General features: G+C 35.1%; 1 protein-coding gene across 1 annotated transcript in view; it reads right to left on the bottom strand.

Annotated features, from left to right (window-relative positions):
- The window catches only part of FGF10 (fibroblast growth factor 10), a 196,465-nt gene that overhangs the window by 23,372 nt on the left and 146,917 nt on the right, over positions 1-26,176 (bottom strand). The window contains exon 4 of the mRNA XM_068107050.2: positions 13,148-13,251. Within this exon, the coding sequence (XP_067963151.1) occupies positions 13,148-13,251 (104 nt within the window). The remainder of the gene's footprint in view (positions 1-13,147; positions 13,252-26,176) is intronic.

Below are 26,176 nucleotides of genomic sequence, written 5' to 3'. Positions count from 1 at the left end.
AGAAAAGGAATTGGGAAGGTGTGACTGGAGAAATAGACAGGAGGCTGAACCTGTGGAAAAGAGCGCTACCGCACCTCTCATTTAAGGGCCGAGTCTTAGTGGCAAACAACTTGGTTGCTACAACGTTGTGGCATCGCTTTATTTGCCTGCAACCACCAGAAGTGCTGCTGGACAGGATACAGGCCAAACTTGTGGACTTTTTTTGGGGAGGCCATCATTGGCTGCGGCCAAGTGTAATATGCCTTACTTCATCTGAAGGTGGTCAGAGCCTTGTTCACGTGAGATCCCGTCTCATGGCTTTTCGCCTGTGCTCCATTCAACGCCTCCTATTTGGTGAAAACCTGCCAAACCATGCCTTGGCTTGCCATATTTTACAGCAGGCGGGGAGACTCGGCTATGGTCTCGAAGTATTCCTGACTCACCTCAAGTACGTGAATACATCAACGCTCCCCATATTTTACCAGAGCCTTCTCAGTGCCTGGGAAAGACTTTCCGTGAGCCGTAAAGCGGACACTTACTCCCCAGGGATGTTCGAGGTTGAACCCCTGTTCTTCAATCCTCTCTTCCCTGATGTTCTCAAGAGTCATCATTTGTGCCAACGCTTTATTGAGGCAGGCATAAACAAAGTATGGCACCTTCGGCCAAACTCCGGTGTCGGGTGGAGGAATGTGGAGGAAATCTCAACCTTGACGGCGATTCGGTCCAAGAGGACAATTGGAACGATTTTGAGGAAAGTTGTTCAAAAACGTCATCAGCTACAGAAACTTTGGACTTGGAATACTTTTGGACACCCCAACGAGTCCCCGTTTCCGAAACTGATTTTTGACTGCTTTCCCAAGGAACTTCCACCTGTTAGCACAGGGACAAGTGTATTGCATGCTGAGAGCAGCAAGAGCCTGTATAGGTGGTGGTTATCTCAAGTTCTTGGTATTCCTCCGCTAAATGGAGTAGCACGATGGAAGAGGCTACTCCCTGCCGGGCCCCCCAATGAACCTGTATGGGAATCAATGTATAGTAAGCTGATCAACAAAAGAACAGGTGATCTTCAGTGGCGCCTTGCCCACTGGATCATCCCATGTAATACATATGTATGGAATTTTGCCCCAATATCTGCATGTTGCCCCTTTTGTTCTGTAAATGAGGATGTTTTTCATTTTTTTATTGGTTGTGAAAGACTTTTTCCTTTATTTGAATGGTTAGACTTTGTGTCGTTCAAAATGAATTTCAGATTTACTTTTCGATCCTTTATTTTTGGGCTCAAAAAGAGACGGCAACACAACAAGGAATATGAACTGTTGTGCTTTTTTGTAGCTACAGCAAAGCTTGCTACTTACCTGTCCAGAAAGGAGAGGCGGAATGGTAAGCCCATTCATCAATGCAAGGTCATGACGTTTTTCAATGCACTGTGTACTGCAAGGCTAAAACATGAGTTTGAGTTTTCCAAGAGCATGGGCGAAATTGATGGATTTGTGGAAAAATGGTGTTTGAAAAGTGTCTGTGAAGTCCGCCAAAACGAGTTGGTATTATTTTTCTCTTGATTGTTCATAATTTCTACAACTCATAGTATTGCTGCAGAAGATTGCATTTGTTTTCGGTAAAAGTTGATCTGATCAACGCATATATCTGTATTGTTTCCTCGCTTCATCGTTTTCTCTTGTTTTTGGCTTTGTTGATTTTATACACTGTACATCCATGCACTTTATAATTTTTGGAATAAAAGGACGTCAAAAGTCTCTCTCTCTCTCTCTCTCTCTCTCTCTCTCTCGGCCGTTTGTGGTGGGTGTGGCGTCATGGCGGCGGTGAGCAACTGCTCTGTGTTGTAGTGAGTTCTTTGTGAGTTTTCCTCCTCTCCTGCCCTCCCCTGCCCCCCCCCCCCTCCCTGTCCTTTCCATCCTGTGTACTTTGGCATTTTGTTTTCATCCTTTCTACACCTTTGTCTTCAAGAGAGAGAGGTTTGAGAGCGGACCCATTTTGGGTGCGGCCTACCGGCTTCGACGATGCTTTGTAAGCCTTTTTTGTGCTTATAATGCACGTTTATTATTTATTCTAGTTTGATTTATTTCGGTTTGGTACCTACTTGTCCGGTTTGGACAAGTGGGGGGTGTTAATTCGCTGGGATGGCGAATGCACGCTCTCGGTTAGAGGCGTTCGACAACTTAACAAGGAAGCATGCATTTGTGTGTGTTCCACCCGAAGGAACTTACACTGAGGACATTGTGTTGTCGGTGGGGAAAATAATCGGTTGTGAAAATGTACGAGCAGCGTCGAGAATGAATCAAAAAGTTGTTGTATTTGTGTCCGATGAAAAATTCGTTCACGATGTTGTTAGTGCGGGTTTGGCCACAGAGACAGGTCTCTTTGTCTTGGCGTCGCCTATGGACACTCCGTCGATGAGGGTCGTCATATCTAACGTACCCCCATTTATAACCTGCAACCAGCTGATGTCCGTTTTGTCCCGATATGGAACAGCTGTGTCGAAAATCACAATGATTCCGCTCCGGTCTCAGGATGAACGTGTTAAACACGTGATGAACTTCAGACGGCAGGTGTATATGGTGCTTCCGGATCGAGGCGATGACACGGGGTTAAACATCACGTTCAAGGTAAAGGTGAACAACCATGAGTACCAGATGTATGCGTCATCGGCCTCATTAACATGTTTTCAGTGCGGAGCTTTTGGCCACGTGAAAAGGTTTTGTCCGAAGGTATTGTGTGTAAGGTGTGGTGAAGCAGGTCATAGTGACGCTGATTGTAAAAGAGATAACACCCCGGTCTCTAACGTACGAAACAACGTAAACCGAAATACCCGAACGGTTCCTACCGCCGCTCCCTCGCACTCGAGGAGTAGGGATAATACTCCTGTTCGTCTTAGTGAAAACGACAACACCACTGATTCGGTAAATAATGAAATAACCCCAGATAACCCACCTGTGGTGGCAGATGCTACGTGCAGTGAGGAGATGGAAGAAAATCCCATTGTGGTGACAAAAAAACGAAGAGCGCCTGGTGCTTGTAACTCAAACATTACTTTGAAAAAGGTAGTGTTGGATAAAGAGAGTGTGGGTGCAGACGCCCTGGAACGTCTTTCTCAGGTGTCCACAAGCTGTGTTGACACCAGGGAGAAGGAACCTGAATTAATTAATTCTGAAACACTATCGGGCAGCACCGAAAACCTGGGATAAAAAGTAGATGGCGAGACTAAAGATGATGGTGAGCTCATTAGTGAGCCGCCACCTTCACTACCTGCTGAGACCGAGCGGATTGGGAATGTCTCAGCCCCAAGCTCCTCTTTACCAATGCAAGATCTAAATCATGACACTGGTTCGTCAACTGAGCCAGTGAACATCTCCCTGCAGGAGGGTGAAGCCGAGATTTCAGCTCCTGCTGAATGTCCCGGGTACCAGAGTGAGGATGACTCTACCATAGAACATTCCAGCAAATCTTCGGACTTGGCTGGAATCAAAATGGTGACTGTGCAGACTGATATATGTGACCCGGGTGGAGCTGTTTCTGATTTGTCAGAATCAGAGGATGAAGTTGAGATGACTGAGTTGTCTCAATCTTCATCAGATCAGTCATCCATAGCCCCTCAACTTGTTATTTCTTTTCTGAATGACACCTACCGACACCGAAATGTGATTGTAAAATATCATTTTCCTGATTTAATTTCATTCATACAGGCTGCAAAGGACATAATTAGGAGGCCGGATGAATTTCATTTAACAAGGTCGCTGTTTCATCGGCTTAGAAAGGCTGTTACAAAAGCAGGGAGCGAGATTTCCCAGCAACCGCTCACGCCTTTTGATAATCCATGAAAAAACTCACCTTTGGAACCTTAAATATGAATGGCGGAGGTGCAAGCCAAAACCGCCAGGTTCAGGTGAAAAGTTTATTTGAGCGCAAGAAAATTGATGTACTCTTACTCCAGGAAACCCATATAATTCAAAATGGGGAGTACGACTGGTGTCGCCTCTTTAAAGGAACTGGTCATTAATAATTTTCGGTTTACACTATTCAACGTTTATGCACCAAGTGAGAGTGTGGAACGAAGAGCTTTCTTTTCATCTTTAATTCGACACATGCAGTCGATAGATCTCAATAATTGTATTTGCATGGGGGGTGATTTTAATTGCACCTTTAAACCCAGTATAGACCGAAATACAGCAGAACCTCATCCCGAAGGTAGTACTGATTTGTTAAATTATTTTTCGGCAGTGGGTGTGCTAGATGCATGGAGACTGCATTACCCCAACAAATCTGAGTATACTTGGGGACGATGTGCCAATGGGAGAATGACCTTCGCTAGACTTGACCGTTGGTACATAAACTCACAGTTCAGGAATGCGGTTATCTCTCCAAATCATTTTCCATCTTTGTTTTCTGATCATCATTTAGTTACCATGGGCCTCTTTTTCCCTCAACCCTTACGCAAAAGTGCATACTGGAAATTCAATACCAGTCTTCTCGAAGATGCTTTGTTTAAAGACGCCTTCCGTGCTTTTTGGGTCATCCAACTTTCAAGAAAGCCCTCTTTCTCTTCTTTAGCATTATGGTGGGATAATACAAAAGCTCAGATTAGAGTGTTTTGTCAGCAGTTTGTTTCAAATGATACTGACATAAAAAATATAACAATGGCTTGTTTAGAAGCTGATATTATACGGTTAGAGTGTAAACTGGCTAAAGATAATATCAGAAGAGACCACAGGTTATTGGTTGAAAAGAAGGCTCAACTGAGAGAGCTGATTCAGGAGAAAGCAGCAGGCCTGTTAATTAGATTAAGAATAAACAATTTAAAGGTATCAGACACCCCGAGTAAATCTTTTTTCCAAATGGATTTTGTAAATAAGTCACCCAAAACCCTTTTCTCTGTACAAGACTTTAGGGGAAACATGGTTGCCAACCCTGGAGATGTAAGGTTGTGCATTAGAGAGTTTTTTTCAAAAGTCTATGCAAAACAAAATGTTTGTGAGCAAACCATGGAATTTTTAACTTCTCACCTTTCATCCCTAACTGAGCCTCAGTGCCTGGGCCTGGATTCAACAATTACTTTGCCTGAGCTAACGCAGGCCCTAAGTGAAATGGACTCGGGGAAAGCTCCTGGGATTGACGGCCTACCGGCAGAATTTTTCTTGGCTTTTTGGGACCTTTTGGGCCCTGAATTATTGAATGTCCTGGAATCATCCTTGGTGCTTGGAGACCTCCCACTAAGCTTCAGAAGAGCAGTGGTGTCGCTGATTCCAAAGACTGGGGATCTACGACAGATAAAGAATTGGCGGCCGGTCTCGTTATTATGTACGGACTATAAAATATTGTCAAAAGTGTTGGCCAGTCGGTTGAAGACGGTAATCGGTGATCTAGTCCACCATGATCAGAGTTACTGCATCCCAAACAGATCTATTTATGATAATATTTTTTTGATTAGAGATTTAATGGAATGTGATTGCTTGGAAAAAGATTTTGGGATAATATTCCTGGATTTGGAAAGGGCTTTTGACAGTGTGGATCATGTTTTTTTGTATCGGGTGCTAGAAGCATGTGGCTTTGGTGTCAATTTTAGGGCCTACGTGACTTTGTTGTACAACAATATATTTAGTTTATTTAAAATAAATAACGAACTCAGCTCTCCGGTACAGGTTCAAAGAGGGGTGAGACAAGGATGCCCGGTTTCTGGGTTATTATTTTCCTTGGTAATGGAATCACTCCTAATTTTATTTAGGAAAAATATTTCAGGAGTGACTGTATCCCCTGGGAGTCCTTCAGTAGTTGTATCGGCTTATGCAGATGATGTCTGTGTGGTTGTTAAGAAGGAGAGTGATATCCCAGCACTTGTTGAATGTTTAAATCTTTTTTGCCTCGCTTCTTCTTTGAAGTGTAACTGGGACAAGAGTAAGGCCTTATGGATTCCCTGTCTCAAGAACATTCCACCTGGAAGAGTGCTGGTACCACCTGTGCATCTACCAACAAAGTTAAAATGGGTGGAAGACGGAGTCAAATACCTTGGGGTTTTCTTGGGATCTCCACATTACGTCCTCAAAAATTGGGACGGGATTGTTGAGCATGTCAAAAAAAGACTGGGACTGTGGAAACGAGCTCTGCCCCACCTTTCCTACAAAGGCAGGGTTCTAGTGGTGAATAATTTGGTGGCTTCTTCCCTGTGGCATAGGTTTATCTGCCTTCAGCCGCCAGAGGCACTACTAAAGGCAGTGCAGAGGCTACTCGTGGATTTTTTTTGGAGTGGTCACCATTGGTTACTACCAAATGTCATATGTAGCCCCTTGTCTGAAGGTGGCCAGGGACTGATCGACATAAAAAGTCGTATCATGGCTTTTCGGCTGTGTACCATACAGCAGTTGCTGTACAAGGAACGACTGCCAAGCCGACTTCTGGCCTATCGCGTGCTGCGAAAAGCAAGCGGGCTCGGATATGGCCTTGAACTTTTCTTAGTCCAACTCCATGTCGACACATCTCATCTACCATAATTCTATCAGAGCCTTCTGAATGCCTGGCAAAGCCTTTCGACTAGTCGCCAGCAAGAAACCTATGCTACAAGCATGTTTGTGGAAGAACCCCTTTTTTACAACCTACTGTTTCCTGCAATTCCAAGAAGCCGAGACTTTTATCAACACTTTATTACAGCGGGCATAATCAAAGTGTTGGACCTCCGCCATGATTCTGGTTGGGGGTGGAAGACGGTGCAAGAGATAGCCGATATGACTGGAATATGGTCAAACAGAATAATCGGAAGAATACTAAAGGGAATAGTAAAGAAAAGCTTCCAACTTGGACTAAGATGGACCCAGGAAGTTTTGGTGACATCCAATGACTGGCATTTTCCTGGTTTATTGGTACAGCCTAGTCACGGAGACTTGCCCCCAATTAGTGAGGGACAAAACATTTTTCAGAAATGCAGTAGTAAAGACCTGTATCGGTTATGCACTGCAGTTCTGCTTGGGAACTCACCGTTAAATGGAGTGGCCAGGTGGAAAGGGCTAATGCCGGAAGGACTCCCATCTGAGCCTGCATGGGAATCAGTATACAGTAAGCTGGTAAGCAAAAGGACAGGTGATCTCCAGTGGCGAATGATACACTGGATCATTCCATCTAATAAATTAGTGAGTCATTTCGCGCCCATATCTACGTGTTGCCCGTTCTGTGTTTACACAGAGGATGTGTTCCATGCGTACGTTGATTGTGCAAGGCTTGTGCCTTTATTTCAATGGCTGAACTACATGGCTGGAAAAATGAAGATCACTTTTTCTCTGCGATCATTTATTTTTGGTTTCAATGATATGAAAGAACATGTACATATGTTGTTTTTGTTTTTAGTGGCCACGGCGAAAATGGCAATTTATTTATCGAGGAAGGAAAAACTGAAAGGAAAGCCAATTGGGCAATGTGATGTCTTGTTCTTTTTTAATGCCTTGATATCTGCAAGACTCAAACTTGAATTTTGTGATTCTGGAAGAAAGAAATGTATTGATGAGTTTATGAACATCTGGTGTTTTGATGGGATCTGCATGGTGCAGGAGAATGAATTATTGATATATTTGTAGGTTTGTTGGGATTGAATCAGTGTGTGGTCGGTTTTTCTGTTGTTGTTTTTCTTTTCTAGTTCATTGTACTGTTTTGATTTCCTGTCATTATCTCTTTTTCTTTTCTGTATTTTTGATTATTGTGCCTGTATTGAATAGTATCTTCACCGACTGGCTTGTATTTTTATATTTTTGTAATAAAAAGTCTAAAAGTCTCTCTCTCTCTCTCTCTCTCTCTCTCTCTCTCTCTCTCTCTCTCTCTCTCTCTCTCTCTCTCTCTCTCTCTCGTTCTGGGTTTTGTGGCGAGTGGTCGCATTTTTGGCTCTCTCTGGTCTGGCGTTGGTGGAAGCGGTCGCATTTTCTGGCTCTCTTGGTCCTGGCTTTTGGTGTGAGTGGTCACGCTTGGATTCTCTCTCTCTCTCTCTCTCTCGCTTGTTCTGGCCGGGTTGGAGTACAGCCTGGGTTCATGCCGTGTGTGCTGGGAGGACTGATCGGAGCCTTGTGGAGCATGGAACGGCCAGGGGGAGGACGGTGTTCCTGAGAGGTGGTGCTCTCGGACACGTTTTGCTGCCGCTTCGCGGCTATGGAGCTGTGTGGCGAATCGCGCCATCTAGTGTGCTTCTCGCGCGGAGAATCAGGGCCCTGTCACAGTCATCCTCATCGGTGCAAGCTGAGTATCGGCAGACTCACCAAATTATTTTATTTCCTTTTATTTCTCCCTGTGTCGTGTAATTGTGTCTGCTGGAGGGTCCCTCACCTTAGCCTTATAGTTACCTCAACTTTCATTTTTTATTGCTTCACGTTAGTTTTAATAAATTCATTATTTGTTGCATCTTCCTTTTGTGTGTCGTGTCTGTTTACTTGTTTGTGGGTTCGAGGATTAAAACCCCGTGGCGGCCGCCCCATCAGGTAAGGCTTCGGGCCTTCCCCGCGCATGCAAAAAGATAATCCCACCAAGTTCGGGTTTTCGCCTTGGAGTTAAAGCAACGTTCGGCTATTCGTCCGAGGCTGGGTTGTTAGCCACGGACTTGACAATAATTAACCAGTGGGAATTGAGTGCAACGAAAATAAATAACCAGTGGGAATTGAGTGCAATGAAAATAATTAACCAGTGGGAATTGAGTGCAATGAAAATAATTAACTAGTGGGAATTGAGTGCAATGAAAATAATTAACCAGTGGGAATTGAGTGCAATGAAAATAATTAGCAGCAGGATCGATGGCAAGGCTTGCACAGTCTTGTCTGTATACTCCGTGGGGAAATATCCAGAGTTAGGAAAGTAAAATAAATCAAATTAAAGCTCAAATTAAAGGAAAATGGCCCTCCTTCTACTATGAATGAATGAATGAATGATCGTTTTAAGGCCATTTTCCCCGCTAGAGAGGGGGTTAGCCTTGCGGGCCCCATGACAATCATGGTTCCCTGTTTGAGGCAATGATTTTTATGGCCGGATGCCCTTCCTGACGCCAACCCTTGGTCACGCTCTTACGATGCGCAGGGATACGGTGTACCTATTCTAAGCCGGGGTACACACCGGGATCATTCATCCCAGCAAGCTGGTACTCAATTTGCCGACCTCGGAAGGATGACAGGCTGAGTCAACCCCCCTGGCGTTAATTCAGCGATCGACCGGGATTCGAACCCAGGATCCTAGGATCCCAAGCCGGCACCCTAACCGCTAAGCCAACACCAGGCATCTACTATAGTCTATTTAATTAATCTCCTTCCCTTAAAATGTAGAAAGTACATCGATAAATCTACGAACAAAAGCCCGTTTCAAGGTAAACCTTTGGCAGTGCCTCAGTCACAACGGTCTACACACAAGCACTTATACGGGTGATTTTTGTATCTATTTATGTATGTATGTATGTATGTATGTGTGTGTGTGTGTGTGTGTGTGTGTGTGTGTGTGTGTGTGTGTGTGTGTGTGTGTGTGTGTGTGTGTGTGTGTGTGTGTGTGTGTGTGTGTGTGTGTGTGTGCGTGCGTGTGCGTGTGTGTGTGTACGTGTGTGTGTGTGTGTGTGTCTGTGTGTGTGTGTGTGTGTGTGTACGTGTGTGTGTATGTGTATGTGTGTGTACGTGTGTGTGTGTGTGTGTGTGTGTGTGTGTGTGTGTGTTTGGTTGTTATCTCCATTTGCGGGTTTCAGGAGGTGGAACGTAGCCTTCCCAGGACCCAAAGTATCCATCTCCTCTTCGGTAAGGGATCACGGTTCATGGACCAACCTGTTCAACGTTTTCACCAGAGTTTTGGTCCAAGTTCTCTTTTCAGGATCGTCACCGAACCCCGGATTGCCACCAGTTGTAGTTAATTTGTGGTAATATTCCCAGGGATGGTTTTTTTTTTTTAACTCTCAGTGAGGTTCTAAGACGTAAAAGTTCATCATTCCTGTTGCTCCAATTATTACTGGTACAATTTCAATGCTCTTCAGCTTCCAAGATCTCTTGACCTCGTTGTTGAGGTCCTGGTATTTGGTCATTTTCTTGATTTCTGCGTTGTTTAGGCCAAAATCGCTAGGTACTGATATCTCAATCATCAATGCTGTATTTTCCTTTTTGTTCCTGAGTACTATGTCCAGACGTAATGCTTTGTTTTCTATATTCACGCTCAATGGAATCATCAGGTCGTACGTGAGCATGATGTTCTCATTTTCAATGATTGCCCTTGGTTTGTGTTTCCATCAGTTTCCTGGAACTGGGATGTTTAAATTTTTGCAGATTTACCAATGAATCACTTTGCATACTTTGTTGTGTCGTTGTGTGTAAAGTTGTTCTGATAATAGTTTTTTTCCATCCCGAGAGCAGGTGACTCGTACTTTCTGTTTCTGTCTTGCAGAATCTACGCTTGTCCGTCTGGCTCAATCCCGCCATCTTTTTAAATCAATTGGTGTAGTGTCCTTGATCTTGGGCATTTATTATAATTCATTCTCTATCCCAGTTGAGCTGACCTCTTCTTAGCCATTCCAATGAGCCTTCCTTGTCTATCCCCGCTCTGTCCAATTATTTTTTTTGTGTTTTCCTGCTCTTTTGTCATTCTCCCAGTTCTTGGTATATATTTCTTGATATTTCTTTTCATAGATTTATTTTGTCTTTTTTGCAATTATTGGGGCTGTATTTGTTGCTGTTTCATTTACCTGTGCGGCATCTTCTATTCGCACCTGTTTTGGAAATTATTTGCAAGGTGAGTTAGGGATACTTTTCAGGTTTGTTGTGTTCAAGTTTGTTTACAAATTTCATCCCATAGTCTGTTGAGCATTTCACATACTCAGCTAGTCCTACACAGGTCGCTCTGTGCACCTGGTTGAGTTGCATCAGGCCGCTCCCTCCCCCTCGTCTTGGCAGGTACATTCTCGGGATGCACTGGTTTTTGTAAAACATTTTGTGGATTGTAAGGAGTTTTCTAGATTTGATGTCTAACTTGTTGATATCTGATTTGGCCCAGCTTATTATTCCGCAGCTATATTGGAACACTGGTACTGTGAGCTGGTTTATGGCTTTGATTTTGTTTCTTGGGGAGAGGTATGTTTTCAGGATTAGCTTCGTTCTACGTAGGTATTCTTTGGCGATTGTTTTGCACATTTGTTTGTGACATATTTGGTGGCCCTCTTCTACTCCGAGGTATTTGTATGATGCTTTGTTTTCCAACTGCTGTATTGTTGTTTCAAGGTGAATTTTTATGTTGTCTGTTTTTGTTGGTTTACCTTGTACAAATGTGCAGCTGGCGAACTTGTCGAATCCACATTCCATTTGAATGTCCTCGAAAAACCGTTTTACTCTTTTTAATTGTTCTGCCAATTTTTTGTCATTTGGCGAGAAGAGCTTTAAATCATCCTTGTATCGTAGATGTGTCACCTTTCCTATTTCTTTGGATGTTCGTCTATTGGTTGTTCGGATGTATCCGTGTCCTTGTTCATTGATGAGGTTACTTAGTGGGTCCAGAGCCAGACGAAACAGAAGGGGGGAAAGACTGTCTCACTGGAAGATTCCATGCCGTATCTTCACATCTGGTATTTCGATATTCCCTTCTGAGTGCTGTAATATCCATGTGGTATTCCAGAGCTCCATGGCTTTCTCAATCTGTTTGATTATTTGGGGATTGATTTTATATATTTACCTGCATTTTATCATCCACGAATGTGGGACACTATGAAAAGCTTTCTTATCGTCTATCCAGGTGGTGGATTATTTAGTTCTTCACATTTTGTAGTTTTCAAGTTCGGCCTTGTTCAGTAGTAGGTGGTTAATTGTTCCATAACTCCCTCTCTTATATCCCTTTTGTTCTACCTGTAAACCTCCTTGCTGTGTTAGATTATGGTGCATTATTTCTGTGATGATCCCTGTTAGCAGTTTGTATGTGGTTGGCATGTTATCGGCCGGTATTTGTGGGGAAGTTGGGTTTCCTCTGATTTTGGGATGAGAAAGTGTTTCCTTCTACGAGCCAATCATCCACTGCGTTTTCCTCTTGGATCAGTTAGTTAAATCTCCTGGCGTAGTGATTGTGAAGAGGATCAAGTTGTTTTAGCCAGAAATTTGAATTCCATCTAGGCCTGGGCTTTTGAAGTTTGGTATTTTTGGAAGTTTTTTTGTAATTTTCTCTTCATCAATACATCAATAGGGGCATTTTTCCTTGAGATGTTGCTTCTTCTTTTCCAAGTTTAGGATCCATTCTGCTTCTTTATTATGTTCTTTTCGATCTTCAAAAATTCCTGTGCAGGGAGACTTGACACATTCCAATTCTGCTTTTGTTTCCCCAATTCACGGTAAAATGTCTTTGGGTTATTTTCAAACATGTGGTTTTGTTTTCTCCTGTTGTTTCCTTCTTCAAAGTTTTTTTTTTTTATCTTCCTTGCTATAATTTATATTTTGAATTTGTTTTCAGCACCCAAGCACTCCAGGTCTTTGTCTTCGATTTTGTGTTTGTTTTTATTTTTTTGATTTTCTTTGTTAGTTTTGAATGTTTTGGTTGTGTATAGGTGTGTTCATGTGTGTGTGTGTGTGTGTGTAAGTGTTCATGTGTGTGTATGTGTGTGTGTACATATGCACGTACGTGTGTGCACATGTGTGTACATGTGTGTGTGTGTGAGTGTGCCTGTGTATGTGTGTGTGTGTGTGTGTGTGTGTGTGTACATATGCACGTATGGGTGTGTGTGTGTGTGTGTGTGTGTGTGTGTATGTGTGTGTACGTGTGTGTACACATCACGTACGTGTGTGCATGTGTGTGTACATGTGTGTGTATGTGTGGTTATGTGTGTGTATGTATGTGTGTGTGTGTGTGTGTGTGTGTGTTTGTGTGTGTGTCCATGTGTGTTTACATTTGCGCGTATGTGTGTGTTTGTGTGTGTGTGTGTGTGTGTTTGTGTGTGTGTGTGTGTGTGTGTGTGTGTGTGTGTTTGTGTGTGTGTGTGTGTGTTTGTGTGTTAAACTCCGATTCACATTCATTCATCATGCATCAGATTCAGATTAATATAAATGAATCCTGACTCATCACTCATCATTATGAAAGGAAATGAACACATCACTCATCACTCCTCATACATCTTCAGACAATAGTGGATGAAATATGCAAACAAAAGACGAGGTGTCTCATTACTCAGTATGTACGAACTCGTACTGCTTACCGTGCTGTGCAACTTTCCTTTCTTGTTCATGGCAAGGTAGAAGTTGCTATGAACTCCCTTTATAGCGACCACTCCTATGTTCACTGATGATATTTCCATCACACCTGAAATACAGTATGGAGATGGTTACAGTCACGTGCTCACAAGGATAAAGCCTTAAACAATGTCACACCTTTCACTCTCTTGCTCAAAAGCCCCATTAGTAATGTCTATGAAGGTTAATGTGTATGAAGGTTAATGTCTATGAAGGTCAATGTCTATGAAAGTTAATGTCTATGAAGGTTAATGTCTATGAAGGTTAATGTGTATGAAGGTTAATGTGTATGAAGGTTAATGTGTATGAAGGTTAATGTGTATGAAAGTTAATGTCTATGAAGGTTAATGTGTATGAAGGTTAATGTGTATGAAAGTTAATGTCTATGAAGGTTAATGTGTATGAAAGTTAATGTCTATGAAGGTTAATGTCTATGAAAGTTAATGTGTATGAAGGTTAATGTCTATGAAGGTTAATGTGTATGAAGGTTAATGTCTATGAAAGTTAATGTCTATGAAGGTTAATGTCTATGAAAGTTAATGTGTATGAAGGTTAATGTGTATGAAAGTTAATATCTATGAAGGTTAATGTCTATGAAAGTTAATGTGTATGAAGGTTAATGTCTATGAAGGTTAATGTGTATGAAGGTTAATGTGTATGAAGATTAATGTGTCTGAAGGTTAATGTCTATGAAAGTTAATGTCTATGAAGGTTAATGTCTATGAAAGTTCATGTGTATGAAGGTTAATGTGTATGAAAGTTAATATCTATGAAGGTTAATGTCTATGAAATTTAATGTGTATGAAGGTTAATGTGTATGAAAGTTAATATCTATGAAGGTTAATGTCTATGAAAGTTAATGTGTATGAAGGTTAATATCTATGAAGGTTAATATCTATGAAGGTTAATGTCTATGAAAGTTAATGTCTATGAAAGTTAATGTCTATGAAGGTTAATATCTATGAAGGTTAATGTCTATGAAGGTTAATATCTATGAAGGTAAATATCTATGAAGGTTAATGTCTATGAAGGTTAATATCTATGAAGGTTAATGTCTATGAAGGTTAATATCTATGAAGGTTAATATCTATGAAGGTTAATATCTATGAAGGTTAATGTCTATGAAGGTTAATATCTATGAAGGTTAATATCTATGAAGGTTAATGTCTATGATGGTTAATATCTATGAAGGTAAATATCTATGAAGGTTAATATCTATGAAGGTTAATATCTATGAAAGTTAATGTCTATGAAGGTTAATGTCTATGAAGGTTAATATCTATGAAGGTTAATGTCTATGAAGGTTAATATCTATGAAGGTTAATGTCTATGAAGGTTAATGTCTATGAAGGTTAATGTCTATGAAGGTTAATATCTATGAAGGTTAATATCTATGAAGGTTAATATCTATGAAGGTTAATATCTATGAAGGTAAATATCTATGAAGGTTAATATCTATGAAGGTTAATATCTATGAAGGTTAATGTCTATGAAGGTTAATATCTATGAAGGTTAATATCTATGAAGGTTAATGACTATGAAGGTTAATATCTATGAAGATAAATATCTATGAAAGTTAATGTCTATGAAAGTTAATATCTATGAAGGTTAATATCTATGAAAGTTAATGTCTATGAAAGTTAATGTCTATGAAGGTTAATATCTATGAAGGTTAATGTCTATGAAGGTTAATATCTATGAAAGTTAATATCTATGAAGGTTAATGTCTATGAAAGTTAATGTCTATGAAGGTTAATATCTATGAAGGTTAATGTCTATGAAGGTTAATATCTATGAAAGTTAATATCTATGAAGGTTAATGTCTATGAAGGTTAATATCTATGAAGGTTAATATCTATGAAGGTTAATGTCTATGAAGGTTAATATCTATGAAGGTTAATATCTATGAACGTTAATGTGTATAAAGGTTAATGTGTATGAAAGTTAATGTCTATGAAGGTTAATGTGTATGAAGGTTAATGTGTATGAAAGTTAATGTCTATGAAGGTTAATGTCTATGAAAGTTAATGTGTATGAAGGTTAATGTCTATGAAGGTTAATGTGTATGAAGGTTAATGTCTATCAAAGTTAATGTCTATGAAGGTTAATGTCGATGAAAGTTAATGTGTATGAAGGTTAATGTGTATGAAGGTTAATGTCTATGAAGGTTAATGTCTATGAAGGTTAATATCTATGAAAGTTAATGTCTATGAAGGTTAATGTCTATGAAAGTTAATGTGTATGAAGGTTAATATCTATGAAGGTTAATGTCGATGAAGGTTAATATCTATGAAGGTTAATGTCTATGAAGGTTAATATCTATGAAAGTTAATATCTATGAAGGTTAATGTCTATGAAGGTTAATATCTATGAAGGTTAATATCTATGAAGGTTAATGTCTATGAAGGTTAATATCTATGAAGGTTAATATCTATGAACGTTAATGTGTATGAAGGTTAATGTGTATGAAAGTTAATGTGTATGAAAGTTAATGTCTATGAAGGTTAATGTGTATGAAGGTTAATGTGTATGAAAGTTAATGTCTATGAAGGTTAATGTCTATGAAAGTTAATGTGTATGAAGGTTAATGTCTATGAAGGTTGATGTGTATGAAGGTTAATGTCTATCAAAGTTAATGTCTATGAAGGTTAATGTCGATGAAAGTTAATGTGTATGAAGGTTAATGTCTATGAAGGTTAATGTCTATGAAGGTTAATATCTATGAAAGTTAATGTCTATGAAGGTTAATGTCTATGAAAGTTAATGTGTATGAAGGTTAATATCTATGAAGGTTAATGTCGATGAAGGTTAATATCTATGAAAGTTAATGTCTATGAAGGTTAATGTCTGTGAAGGTTAATATCTATGAAGGTTAATGTCTATGAAGGTTAATATCTATGAAGGTTCACGTCTATGAAGGTTAATATCTATGAAGGTTAATATCTATGAAGGTTAATGTGTATGAATGTTGATGTCTATGAAAGTTAATGTCTATGAAGGTTAATATCTATGAAGGTTAATGTCTATGAAGGTTAATATCTATGAAGGTTAATGTCTATGAAGGTTAATATCTATGAAGGTTAATGTGTATGAATGTTGATGTCTATGAAAGTTAATGTCTATGAAAGTTAATATCTATGAAGTTTAATGTGTATGAAAGTTAATATCTATGAAGGTTAATATCTATGAAAGTTAATGTCTATGAAAGTTAATGTCTATGAAGGTTAATGTCTATGAAGGTTAATATCTATGAAAGTTAATATCTATGAAGGTTAATATCTATGAAGGTTAATATCTATGAAGGTTAATGTCTATGAAAGTTAATGTCTATGAAGGTTAATATCTATGAAGGTTAATGTCTATGAAGGTTAATATCTATGAAAGTTAATATCTATGAAGGTTAATGTCTATGAAGGTTAATATCTATGAAGGTTAATATCTATGAAGGTTAATGTCTATGAAGGTTAATGTCTATGAAGGTTAATATCTATGAAAGTTAATGTCTATGAAAGTTAATATCTATGAAGGTTAATATCTATGAAGGTTAATATCTATGAAAGTTAATGTCTATGAAAGTTAATGTCTATGAAGGTTAATATCTATGAAGGTTAATGTCTATGAAGGTTAATATCTATGAAGGTAAATATCTATGAAGGTTAATGTCTATGAAGGTTAATATCTATGAAGGTTAATATCTATGAAGGTTAATATCTATGAAGGTTAATATCTATGAAGGTTAATGTCTATGAAGGTTAATATCTATGAAGGTTAATATCTATCAAAGTTAATGTCTATGAAGGTTAATGTCTATGAAGGTTAATATCTATGAAGGTTAATATCTATGAAGGTTATTATCTATGAAGGTTAATATCTATGAAGGTTAATATCTATGAAAGTTAATGTCTATGAAAGTTAATGTCTATGAAGGTTAATATCTATGAAGGTTAATATCTATGAAAGTGAATGTCTATGAAGGTTAATATCTATGAAGGTTAATATCAATGAAGGTTAATGTCTACGAAGGTTAATATCTATGAAGGTAAATATCTATGAAGGTTAATGTCTATGAAGGTTAATATCTATGAAGGTTAATATCTATGAAGGTTAATATCTATGAAGGTTAATATCTATGAAGGTTAATATCTATGAAAGTTCATATCTATGAAGGTTAATGTCTATGAAGGTTAATATCTATGAAGGTTAATATCTATGAAGGTTAATGTCTATGAAGGTTAATGTCTATGAAGGTTAATGTCTATGAAAGTTAATATCTATGAAGGTTAATATCTATGAAGGTTAATATCTATGAAAGTTAATGTCTATGAAAGTTAATGTCTATGAAGGTTAATATCTATGAAGGTTAATGTCTATGAAGGTTAATATCTATGAAGGTAAATATCTATGAAGGTTAATGTCTATGAAGGTTAATATCGATGAAGGTTAATATCTATGAAGGTTAATATCTATGAAGGTTAATATCTATGAAGGTTAATATCTATGAAAGTTAATGTCTATGAAAGTTAATGTCTATGAAGGTTAATATCGATGAAGGTTAATATCTATGAAGGTTAATATCTATGAAGGTTAATATCTATGAAGGTTAATATCTATCAAAGTTAATGTCTATGAAGGTTAATGTCTATGAAGGTTAATATCGATGAAGGTTAATATCTATGAAGGTTAATATCTATGAAGGTTAATATCTATGAAGGTTAATATCTATCAAAGTTAATGTCTATGAAGGTTAATGTCTATGAAGGTTAATATCGATGAAGGTTAATATCGATGAATGTTAATATCTATGAAGGTTAATATCTATGAAGGTTAATATCTATGAAGGTTAATATCTATCAAAGTTAATGTCTATGAAGGTTAATGTCTATGAAGGTTAATATCTATGAAGGTTAATATCTATGAAGGTTAATATCTATGAAGGTTAATGTCTATGAAGGTTAATATCTATGAAGGTTAATATCTATCAAAGTTAATGTCTATGAAGGTTAATGTCTATGAAGGTTAATATCGATGAAGGTTAATATCTATGAAGGTTAATATCTATGAAGGTTAATATCTATGAAGGTTAATATCTATGAAAGTTAATGTCTATGAAAGTTAATGTCTATGAAGGTTAATATCTATGAAGGTAAATATCTATGAAGGTTAATATCTATGAAGGTTAATATCTATGAAAGTGAATGTCTATGAAGGTTAATATCTATGAAGGTTAATGTCTACGAAGGTTAATATCTATGAAGGTAAATATCTATGAAGGTTAATGTCTATGAAGGTTAATATCTATGAAGGTTAATATCTATGAAGGTTAATATCTATGAAGGTTAATATCTATGAAGGTTAATATCTATGAAAGTTAATATCTATGAAGGTTAATGTCTATGAAGGTTAATATCTATGAAGGTTAATATCTATGAAGGTTAATGTCTATGAAGGTTAATGTCTATGAAGGTTAATATCTATGAAAGTTAATGTCTATGAAAGTTAATATCTATGAAGGTTAATATCTATGAAGGTTAATATCTATGAAAGTTAATGTCTATGAAAGTTAATGTCTATGAAGCTTAATATCTATGAAGGTTAATGTCTATGAAGGTTAATATCTATGAAGGTAAATATCTATGAAGGTTAATGTCTATGAAGGTTAATGTCTATGAAGGTTAATATCTATGAAGGTTAATATCTATGAAGGTTAATATCTATGAAGGTTAATGTCTATGAAGGTTAATATCTATGAAGGTTAATATCTATCAAAGTTAATGTCTATGAAGGTTAATGTCTATGAAGGTTAATATCAATGAAGGTTAATATCTATGAAGGTTAATATCTATGAAGGTTAATGTCTACGAAGGTTAATATCTATGAAGGTTAATATCTATGAAGGTTAATGTCTATGAAGGTTAATATCTATGAAGGTTAATATCTATCAAAGTTAATGTCTATGAAGGTTAATGTCTATGAAAGTGAATGTGTATGAAGGTTAATATCTATGAAGGTTAATATCTATGAAGGTTAATGTCTACGAAGGTTAATATCTATGAAGGTAAATATCTATGAAGGTTAATATCTATGAAGGTTAATATCTATGAAGGTTAATGTCTATGAAGGTTAATATCTATGAAGGTTAATATCTATCAAAGTTAATGTCTATGAAGGTTAATATCTATGAAAGTGAATGTCTATGAAGGTTAATATCTATGAAGGTTAATATCTATGAAGGTTAATGTCTACGAAGGTTAATATCTATGAAGGTTAATATCTATGAAGGTAAATATCTATGAAGGTTAATATCTATGAAGGTTAATGTCTATGAAGGTTAATATCTATGAAGGTTAATATCTATCAAAGTTAATGTCTATGAAGGTTAATGTCTATGAAGGTTAATATCGATGAAGGTTAATATCTATGAAGGTTAATATCTATGAAGGTTAATATCTATGAAAGTTAATGTCTATGAAAGTTAATGTCTATGAAGGTTAATATCTATGAAGGTAAATATCTATGAAGGTTAATATCTATGAAGGTTAATGTCTATGAAGGTTAATATCTATGAAGGTTAATATCTATCAAAGTTAATGTCTATGAAGGTTAATGTCTATGAAGGTTAATATCGATGAAGGTTAATATCTATGAAGGTTAATATCTATGAAGGTTAATATCTATGAAGGTTAATATCTATGAAAGTTAATGTCTATGAAAGTTAATGTCTATGAAGGTTAATATCTATGAAGGTAAATATTTATGGAGGTTAATATCTATGAAGGTTAATATCTATGAAAGTGAATGTCTATGAAGGTTAATATCTATGAAGGTTAATATCTATGAAGGTTAATGTCTACGAAGGTTAATATCTATGAAGGTAAATATCTATGAAGGTTAATGTCTATGAAGGTTAATATCTATGAAGGTTAATATCTATGAAGGTTAATATCTATGAAAGTTAATATCTATGAAGGTTAATGTCTATGAAGGTTAATATCTATGAAGGTTAATATCTATGAAGGTTAATGTCTATGAAGGTTAATGTCTATGAAGGTTAATATCTATGAAAGTTAATGTCTATGAAAGTTAATATCTATGAAGGTTAATATCTATGAAGGTTAATATCTATGAAAGTTAATGTCTATGAAAGTTAATGTCTATGAAAGTTAATGTCTATGAAGGTTAATATCTTTGAAGGTAAATATCTATGAAGGTTAATATCTATGAAGGTTCATATCTATGAAAGTGAATGTCTATGAAGGTTAATATCTATGAAGGTTAATATCTATGAAGGTTAATGTCTACGAAGGTTAATATCTATGAAGGTAAATATCTATGAAGGTTAATGTCTATGAAGGTTAATATCTATGAAGGTTAATATCTATGAAGGTTAATATCTATGAAAGTTAATATCTATGAAGGTTAATGTCTATGAAGGTTAATATCTATGAAGGTTAATATCTATGAAGGTTAATATCTATGAAGGTTAATGTCTATGAAAGTTAATGTCTATGAAAGTTAATGTCTATGAAGGTTAATATCTATGAAGGTAAATATCTATGAAGGTTAATATCTATGAAGGTTAATATCTATGAAAGTGAATGTCTATGAAGGTTAATATCTATGAAGGTTAATATCTATGAAGGTTAATGTCTACGAAGGTTAATATCTATGAAGGTAAATATCTATGAAGGTTAATGTCTATGAAGGTTAATATCTATGAAGGTTAATATCTATGAAGGTTAATATCTATGAAAGTTAATATCTATGAAGGTTAATGTCTATGAAGGTTAATATCTATGAAGGTTAATATCTATGAAGGTTAATGTCTATGAAGGTTAATGTCTATGAAGGTTAATGTCTATGAAGGTTAATATCTATGAAAGTTAATGTCTATGAAAGTTAATATCTATGAAGGTTAATATCTATGAAGGTTAATATCTATGAAAGTTAATGTCTATGAAAGTTAATGTCTATGAAGGTTAATATCTATGAAGGTTAATGTCTATGAAGGTTAATATCTATGAAGGTAAATATCTATGAAGGTTAATGTCAATGAAGGTTAATATCTATGAAGGTTAATATCTATGAAGGTTAATATCTATGAAGGTTAATATCTATGAAGGTTAATATCTATGAAGGTTAATGTCTATGAAGGTTAATATCTATGAAGGTTAATATCTATCAAAGTTAATGTCTATGAAGGTTAATGTCTATGAAGGTTAATATCGATGAAGGTTAATATCTATGAAGGTTAATATCTATGAAGGTTAATATCTATGAAGGTTAATATCTATGAAAGTTAATGTCTATGAAAGTTAATGTCTATGAAGGTTAATATCGATGAAGGTTAATATCTATGAAGGTTAATATCTATGAAGGTTAATATCTATGAAAGTTAATGTCTATGAAGGTTAATGTCTATGAAGGTTAATATCGATGAAGGTTAATATCTATGAAGGTTAATATCTATGAAGGTTAATATCTATGAAGGTTAATATCTATCAAAGTTAATGTCTATGAAGGTTAATGTCTATGAAGGTTAATATCGATGAAGGTTAATATCTATGAAGGTTAATATCTATGAAGGTTAATATCTATGAAGGTAAATATCTATGAAGGTTAATGTCTATGAAGGTTAATATCTATGAAGGTTAATATCTATGAAGGTTAATATCTATGAAGGTTAATATCTATGAAGGTTAATGTCTATGAAGGTTAATATCTATGAAGGTTAATATCTATCAAAGTTAATGTCTATGAAGGTTAATGTCTATGAAGGTTAATATCGATGAAGGTTAATATCTATGAAGGTTAATATCTATGAAGGTTAATATCTATGAAGGTTAATATCTATGAAAGTTAATGTCTATGAAAGTTAATGTCTATGAAGGTTAATACCTATGAAGGTAAATATCTATGAAGGTTAATATCTATGAAGGTTAATATCTATGAAAGTGAATGTCTATGAAGGTTAATATCTATGAAGGTTAATATCTATGAAGGTTAATGTCTACGAAGGTTAATATCTATGAAGGTAAATATCTATGAAGGTTAATGTCTATGAAGGTTAATATCTATGAAGGTTAATATCTATGAAGGTTAATATCTATGAAGGTTAATATCTATGAAGGTTAATATCTATGAAAGTTAATATCTATGAAGGTTAATGTCTATGAAGGTTAATATCTATGACGGTTAATATCTATGAAGGTTAATGTCTCTGAAGGTTAATGTCTATGAAGGTTAATATCTATGAAAGTTAATGTCTATGAAAGTTAATATCTATGAAGGTTAATATCTATGAAGGTTAATATCTATGAAAGTTAATGTCTATGAAAGTTAATGTCTATGAAGGTTAATATCTATGAAGGTTAATGTCTATGCAGGTTAATATCTATGAAGGTAAATATCTATGAAGGTTAATGTCTATGAAGGTTAATATCTATGAAGGTTAATATCTATGAAGGTTAATATCTATGAAGGTTAATATCTATGAAGGTTAATGTCTATGAAGGTTAATATCTATGAAGGTTAATATCTATCAAAGTTAATGTCTATGAAGGTTAATGTCTATGAAGGTTAATATGGATGAAGGTTAATATCTATGAAGGTTAATATCTATGAAGGTTAATATCTATGAAGGTTAATATCTATGAAAGTTAATGTCTATGAAAGTTAATGTCTATGAAGGTTAATATCTATGAAGGTAAATATCTATGAAGGTTAATATCTATGAAGGTTAATATCTATGAAAGTGAATGTCTATGAAGGTTAATATCTATGAAGGTTAATATCTATGAAGGTTAATGTCTACGAAGGTTAATATCTATGAAGGTAAATATCTATGAAGGTTAATGTCTATGAAGGTTAATATCTATGAAGGTTAATATCTATGAAGGTTAATATCTATGAAGGTTAATATCTATGAAGGTTAATATCTATGAAGGTTAATATCTATGAAGGTTAATATCTATGAAGGTTAATATCTATGAATGTTAATGTCTATGAAAGTTAATGTCTATGAAGGTTAATATCTATGAAGGTAAATATCTATGAAGGTTAATGTCTATGAAGGTTAATATCTATGAAGGTTAATGTCTATGAAGGTTAATATCTATGAAGGTAAATATCGATGAAAGTTAATATCTATGAATGTTAATATCTATGAAAGTTAATGTCTATGAAAGTTAATGTCTATGAAGGTTAATATCTATGAAAGTTAATATCTATGAAGGTTAATATCTATGAAGGTTAATGTCTATGAAAGTTAATGTCTATGAAGGTTAATATCTATGAAGGTTAATGTCTATGAAGGTTAATATCTATGAAGGTTAATATCTATGAAGGTTAATATCTATGAAGGTTAATATCTATGAAGGTTAATATCTATGAATGTTAATGTCTATGAAAGTTAATGTCTATGAAGGTTAATATCTATGAAGGTTAATGTCTATGAAGGTTAATATCTATGAAGGTAAATATCTATGAAGGTTAATGTCTATGAAGGTTAATATCTATGAAGGTTAATGTCTATGAAGGTTAATATCTATGAAGGTTAATGTCTATGAAGGTTAATGTCTATGAAGGTTAATATCTATGAAGGTTAATGTCTATGAAGGTTAATATCTATGAAGGTAAATATCTATGAAAGTTAATATCTATGAAGGTTAATGTCTATGAAAGTTAATGTCTATGAAAGTTAATGTCGATGAAGGTTAATATCTATGAATGTTAATGTCTATGAAGGTTAATATCTATGAAAGTTAATATCTATGAAGGTTAATATCTATGAAGGTTAATGTCTATGAAAGTTAATATCTATGAAGGTTAATATCTATGAAGGTTAATGTCTATGAAAGTTAATATCTATGAAAGTTAATATCTATGAAGGTTAATGTCTATGAAAGTTAATGTCTATGAAGGTTAATATCTATGAATGTTAATATCTATGAAGGTTAATATCTATGAAGGTTAATATCTATGAAGGTTAATGTATATGAAGGTTAATATCTATGAAGGTTAATATCTATCAAAGTTAATGTCTATGAAGGTTAATGTCTATGAAGGTTAATATCTATGAAGGTTAATATCTATGAAGGTTAATATCTATGAAGGTTAATATCTATGAAGGTTAATATCTATGAAGGTTAATATCTATGAAGGTTAATATCTATGAAGGTTAATATCTATGAAAGTTAATGCCTATGAAAGCTAATGTCTATGAAGGTTAATATCTATGAAGGTTAATGTCTATGAAGGTTAATATCGATGAAAGTTAATGTCTATGAAGGTTAATGTCTATGAAGGTTAATATCTATGAAGGTTAATATCTATGAAGGTTAATATCTATGAAGGTTAATGTCTATGAAGGTTAATATCTATGAAGGTTAATATCTATGAAGGTTAATATCTATGAAGGTTAATGTCTATGAAAGTTAATGTCTATGAAAGTTAATGTCTATGAAGGTTAATATCTATGAAGGTTAATGTCTATGAAGGTAAATATCTATGAAGGTAAATATCTATGAAGGTTAATGTCTATGAAGGTTTATATCTATGAAGGTTAATGTCTATGAAGGTTAATATATATGAAGGTTAATGTCTATGAAGGTTAATATCTATGAAGGTTAATGTCTATGAAGGTTAATATCTATGAAGGTTAATATCTATGAAGGTTAATATCTATGAAGGTTAATGTCTATGAAGGTTAATATCTATGAAGGTTAATATCTATGAAGGTTAATGTCTATGAAGGTTAATATCTATGAAGGTAAATATCTATGAAGGTTAATATCTATGAAGGTTAATATCTATGAAAGTTAATGTCTATGAAGGTTAATATCTATGAAGGTTAATATCTATGAAGGTTAATGTCTATGAAGGTTAATATCTATGAAGGTAAATATCTATGAAGGTTAATGTCTATGAAGGTTAATATCTATGAAGGTTAATATCTATGAAGGTTAATATCTATGAAGGTTAATATCTATGAAGGTTAAATATCTATGAAGGTTAATATCTATGAAGGTTAATATCTATGAAGGTTAATATCTATGAATGTTAATGTCTTTGAAAGTTAATGTCTATGAAGGTTAATATCTATGAAGGTTAATGTCTATGAAGGTTAATATCTATGAAGGTAAATATCTATGAAGGTTAATGTCTATGAAGGTTAATATCTATGAAGGTTAATGTCTATGAAGGTTAATATCTATGAAGGTTAATGTCTATGAAGGTTAATGTCTATGAAGGTTAATATCTATGAAGGTTAATATCTATGAAGGTTAATGTCTATGAAGGTTAATGTCTATGAAGGTTAATATCTATGAAGGTAAATATCTATGAAGGTTAATATCTATGAAAGTTAATATCTATGAAGGTTAATATTTATGAAAGTTATTGTCTATGAAGGTAAATATCTCTGAAAGTTAATATCTATGAAGGTTAATATCTATGAAAGTTAATGTCTATGAAGGTTAATATCTATGAAGGTTATTATCTATGAAAGTTAATATCTATGAAGGTTAATATCTATGAAGGTTATTATCTTTGAAAGTTAATATCTATGAAGGTTAATGTGTATGAATGTTGATGTCTATGAAAGTTAATGTCTATGAAGGTTAATGTCTATGAAGGTTAATATCTATGAAGGTTAATATCTTTGAATGTTAATATCTATGAAGGTAAATATCTATGAAAGTTAATGTGTATGAAGGTTAATGTCGTTGAAGGTTAATATGTATGAAAGTTAATATCTATGAAGGTTAATATCTATGAAAGTTAATGTCTATGAAGGTTAATATCTATGAAGGTTATTATCTATGAAAGTTAATATCTATGAAGGTTAATATCTATGAAGGTTAATGTGTATGAATGTTGATGTCTATGAAAGTTAATGTCTATGAAGGTTAATGTCGTTGAAGGTTAATATCTGTGAATGTTAATATCTATGAAGGTTAATATCTATGAAAGTTAATGTCTATGAAGGTTAATATCTT

The sequence above is a fragment of the Myxine glutinosa genome, chromosome 2 (genome assembly GCF_964187855.1).
Source record: "Myxine glutinosa chromosome 2, kmMyxGlut1.1, whole genome shotgun sequence".
NCBI classification, from domain to species: domain Eukaryota; kingdom Metazoa; phylum Chordata; class Myxini; order Myxiniformes; family Myxinidae; genus Myxine; species Myxine glutinosa.
The sequence above is the reverse complement of the archived record's forward strand: the minus strand, read 5'-3'. Positions and strand labels throughout refer to the sequence as shown.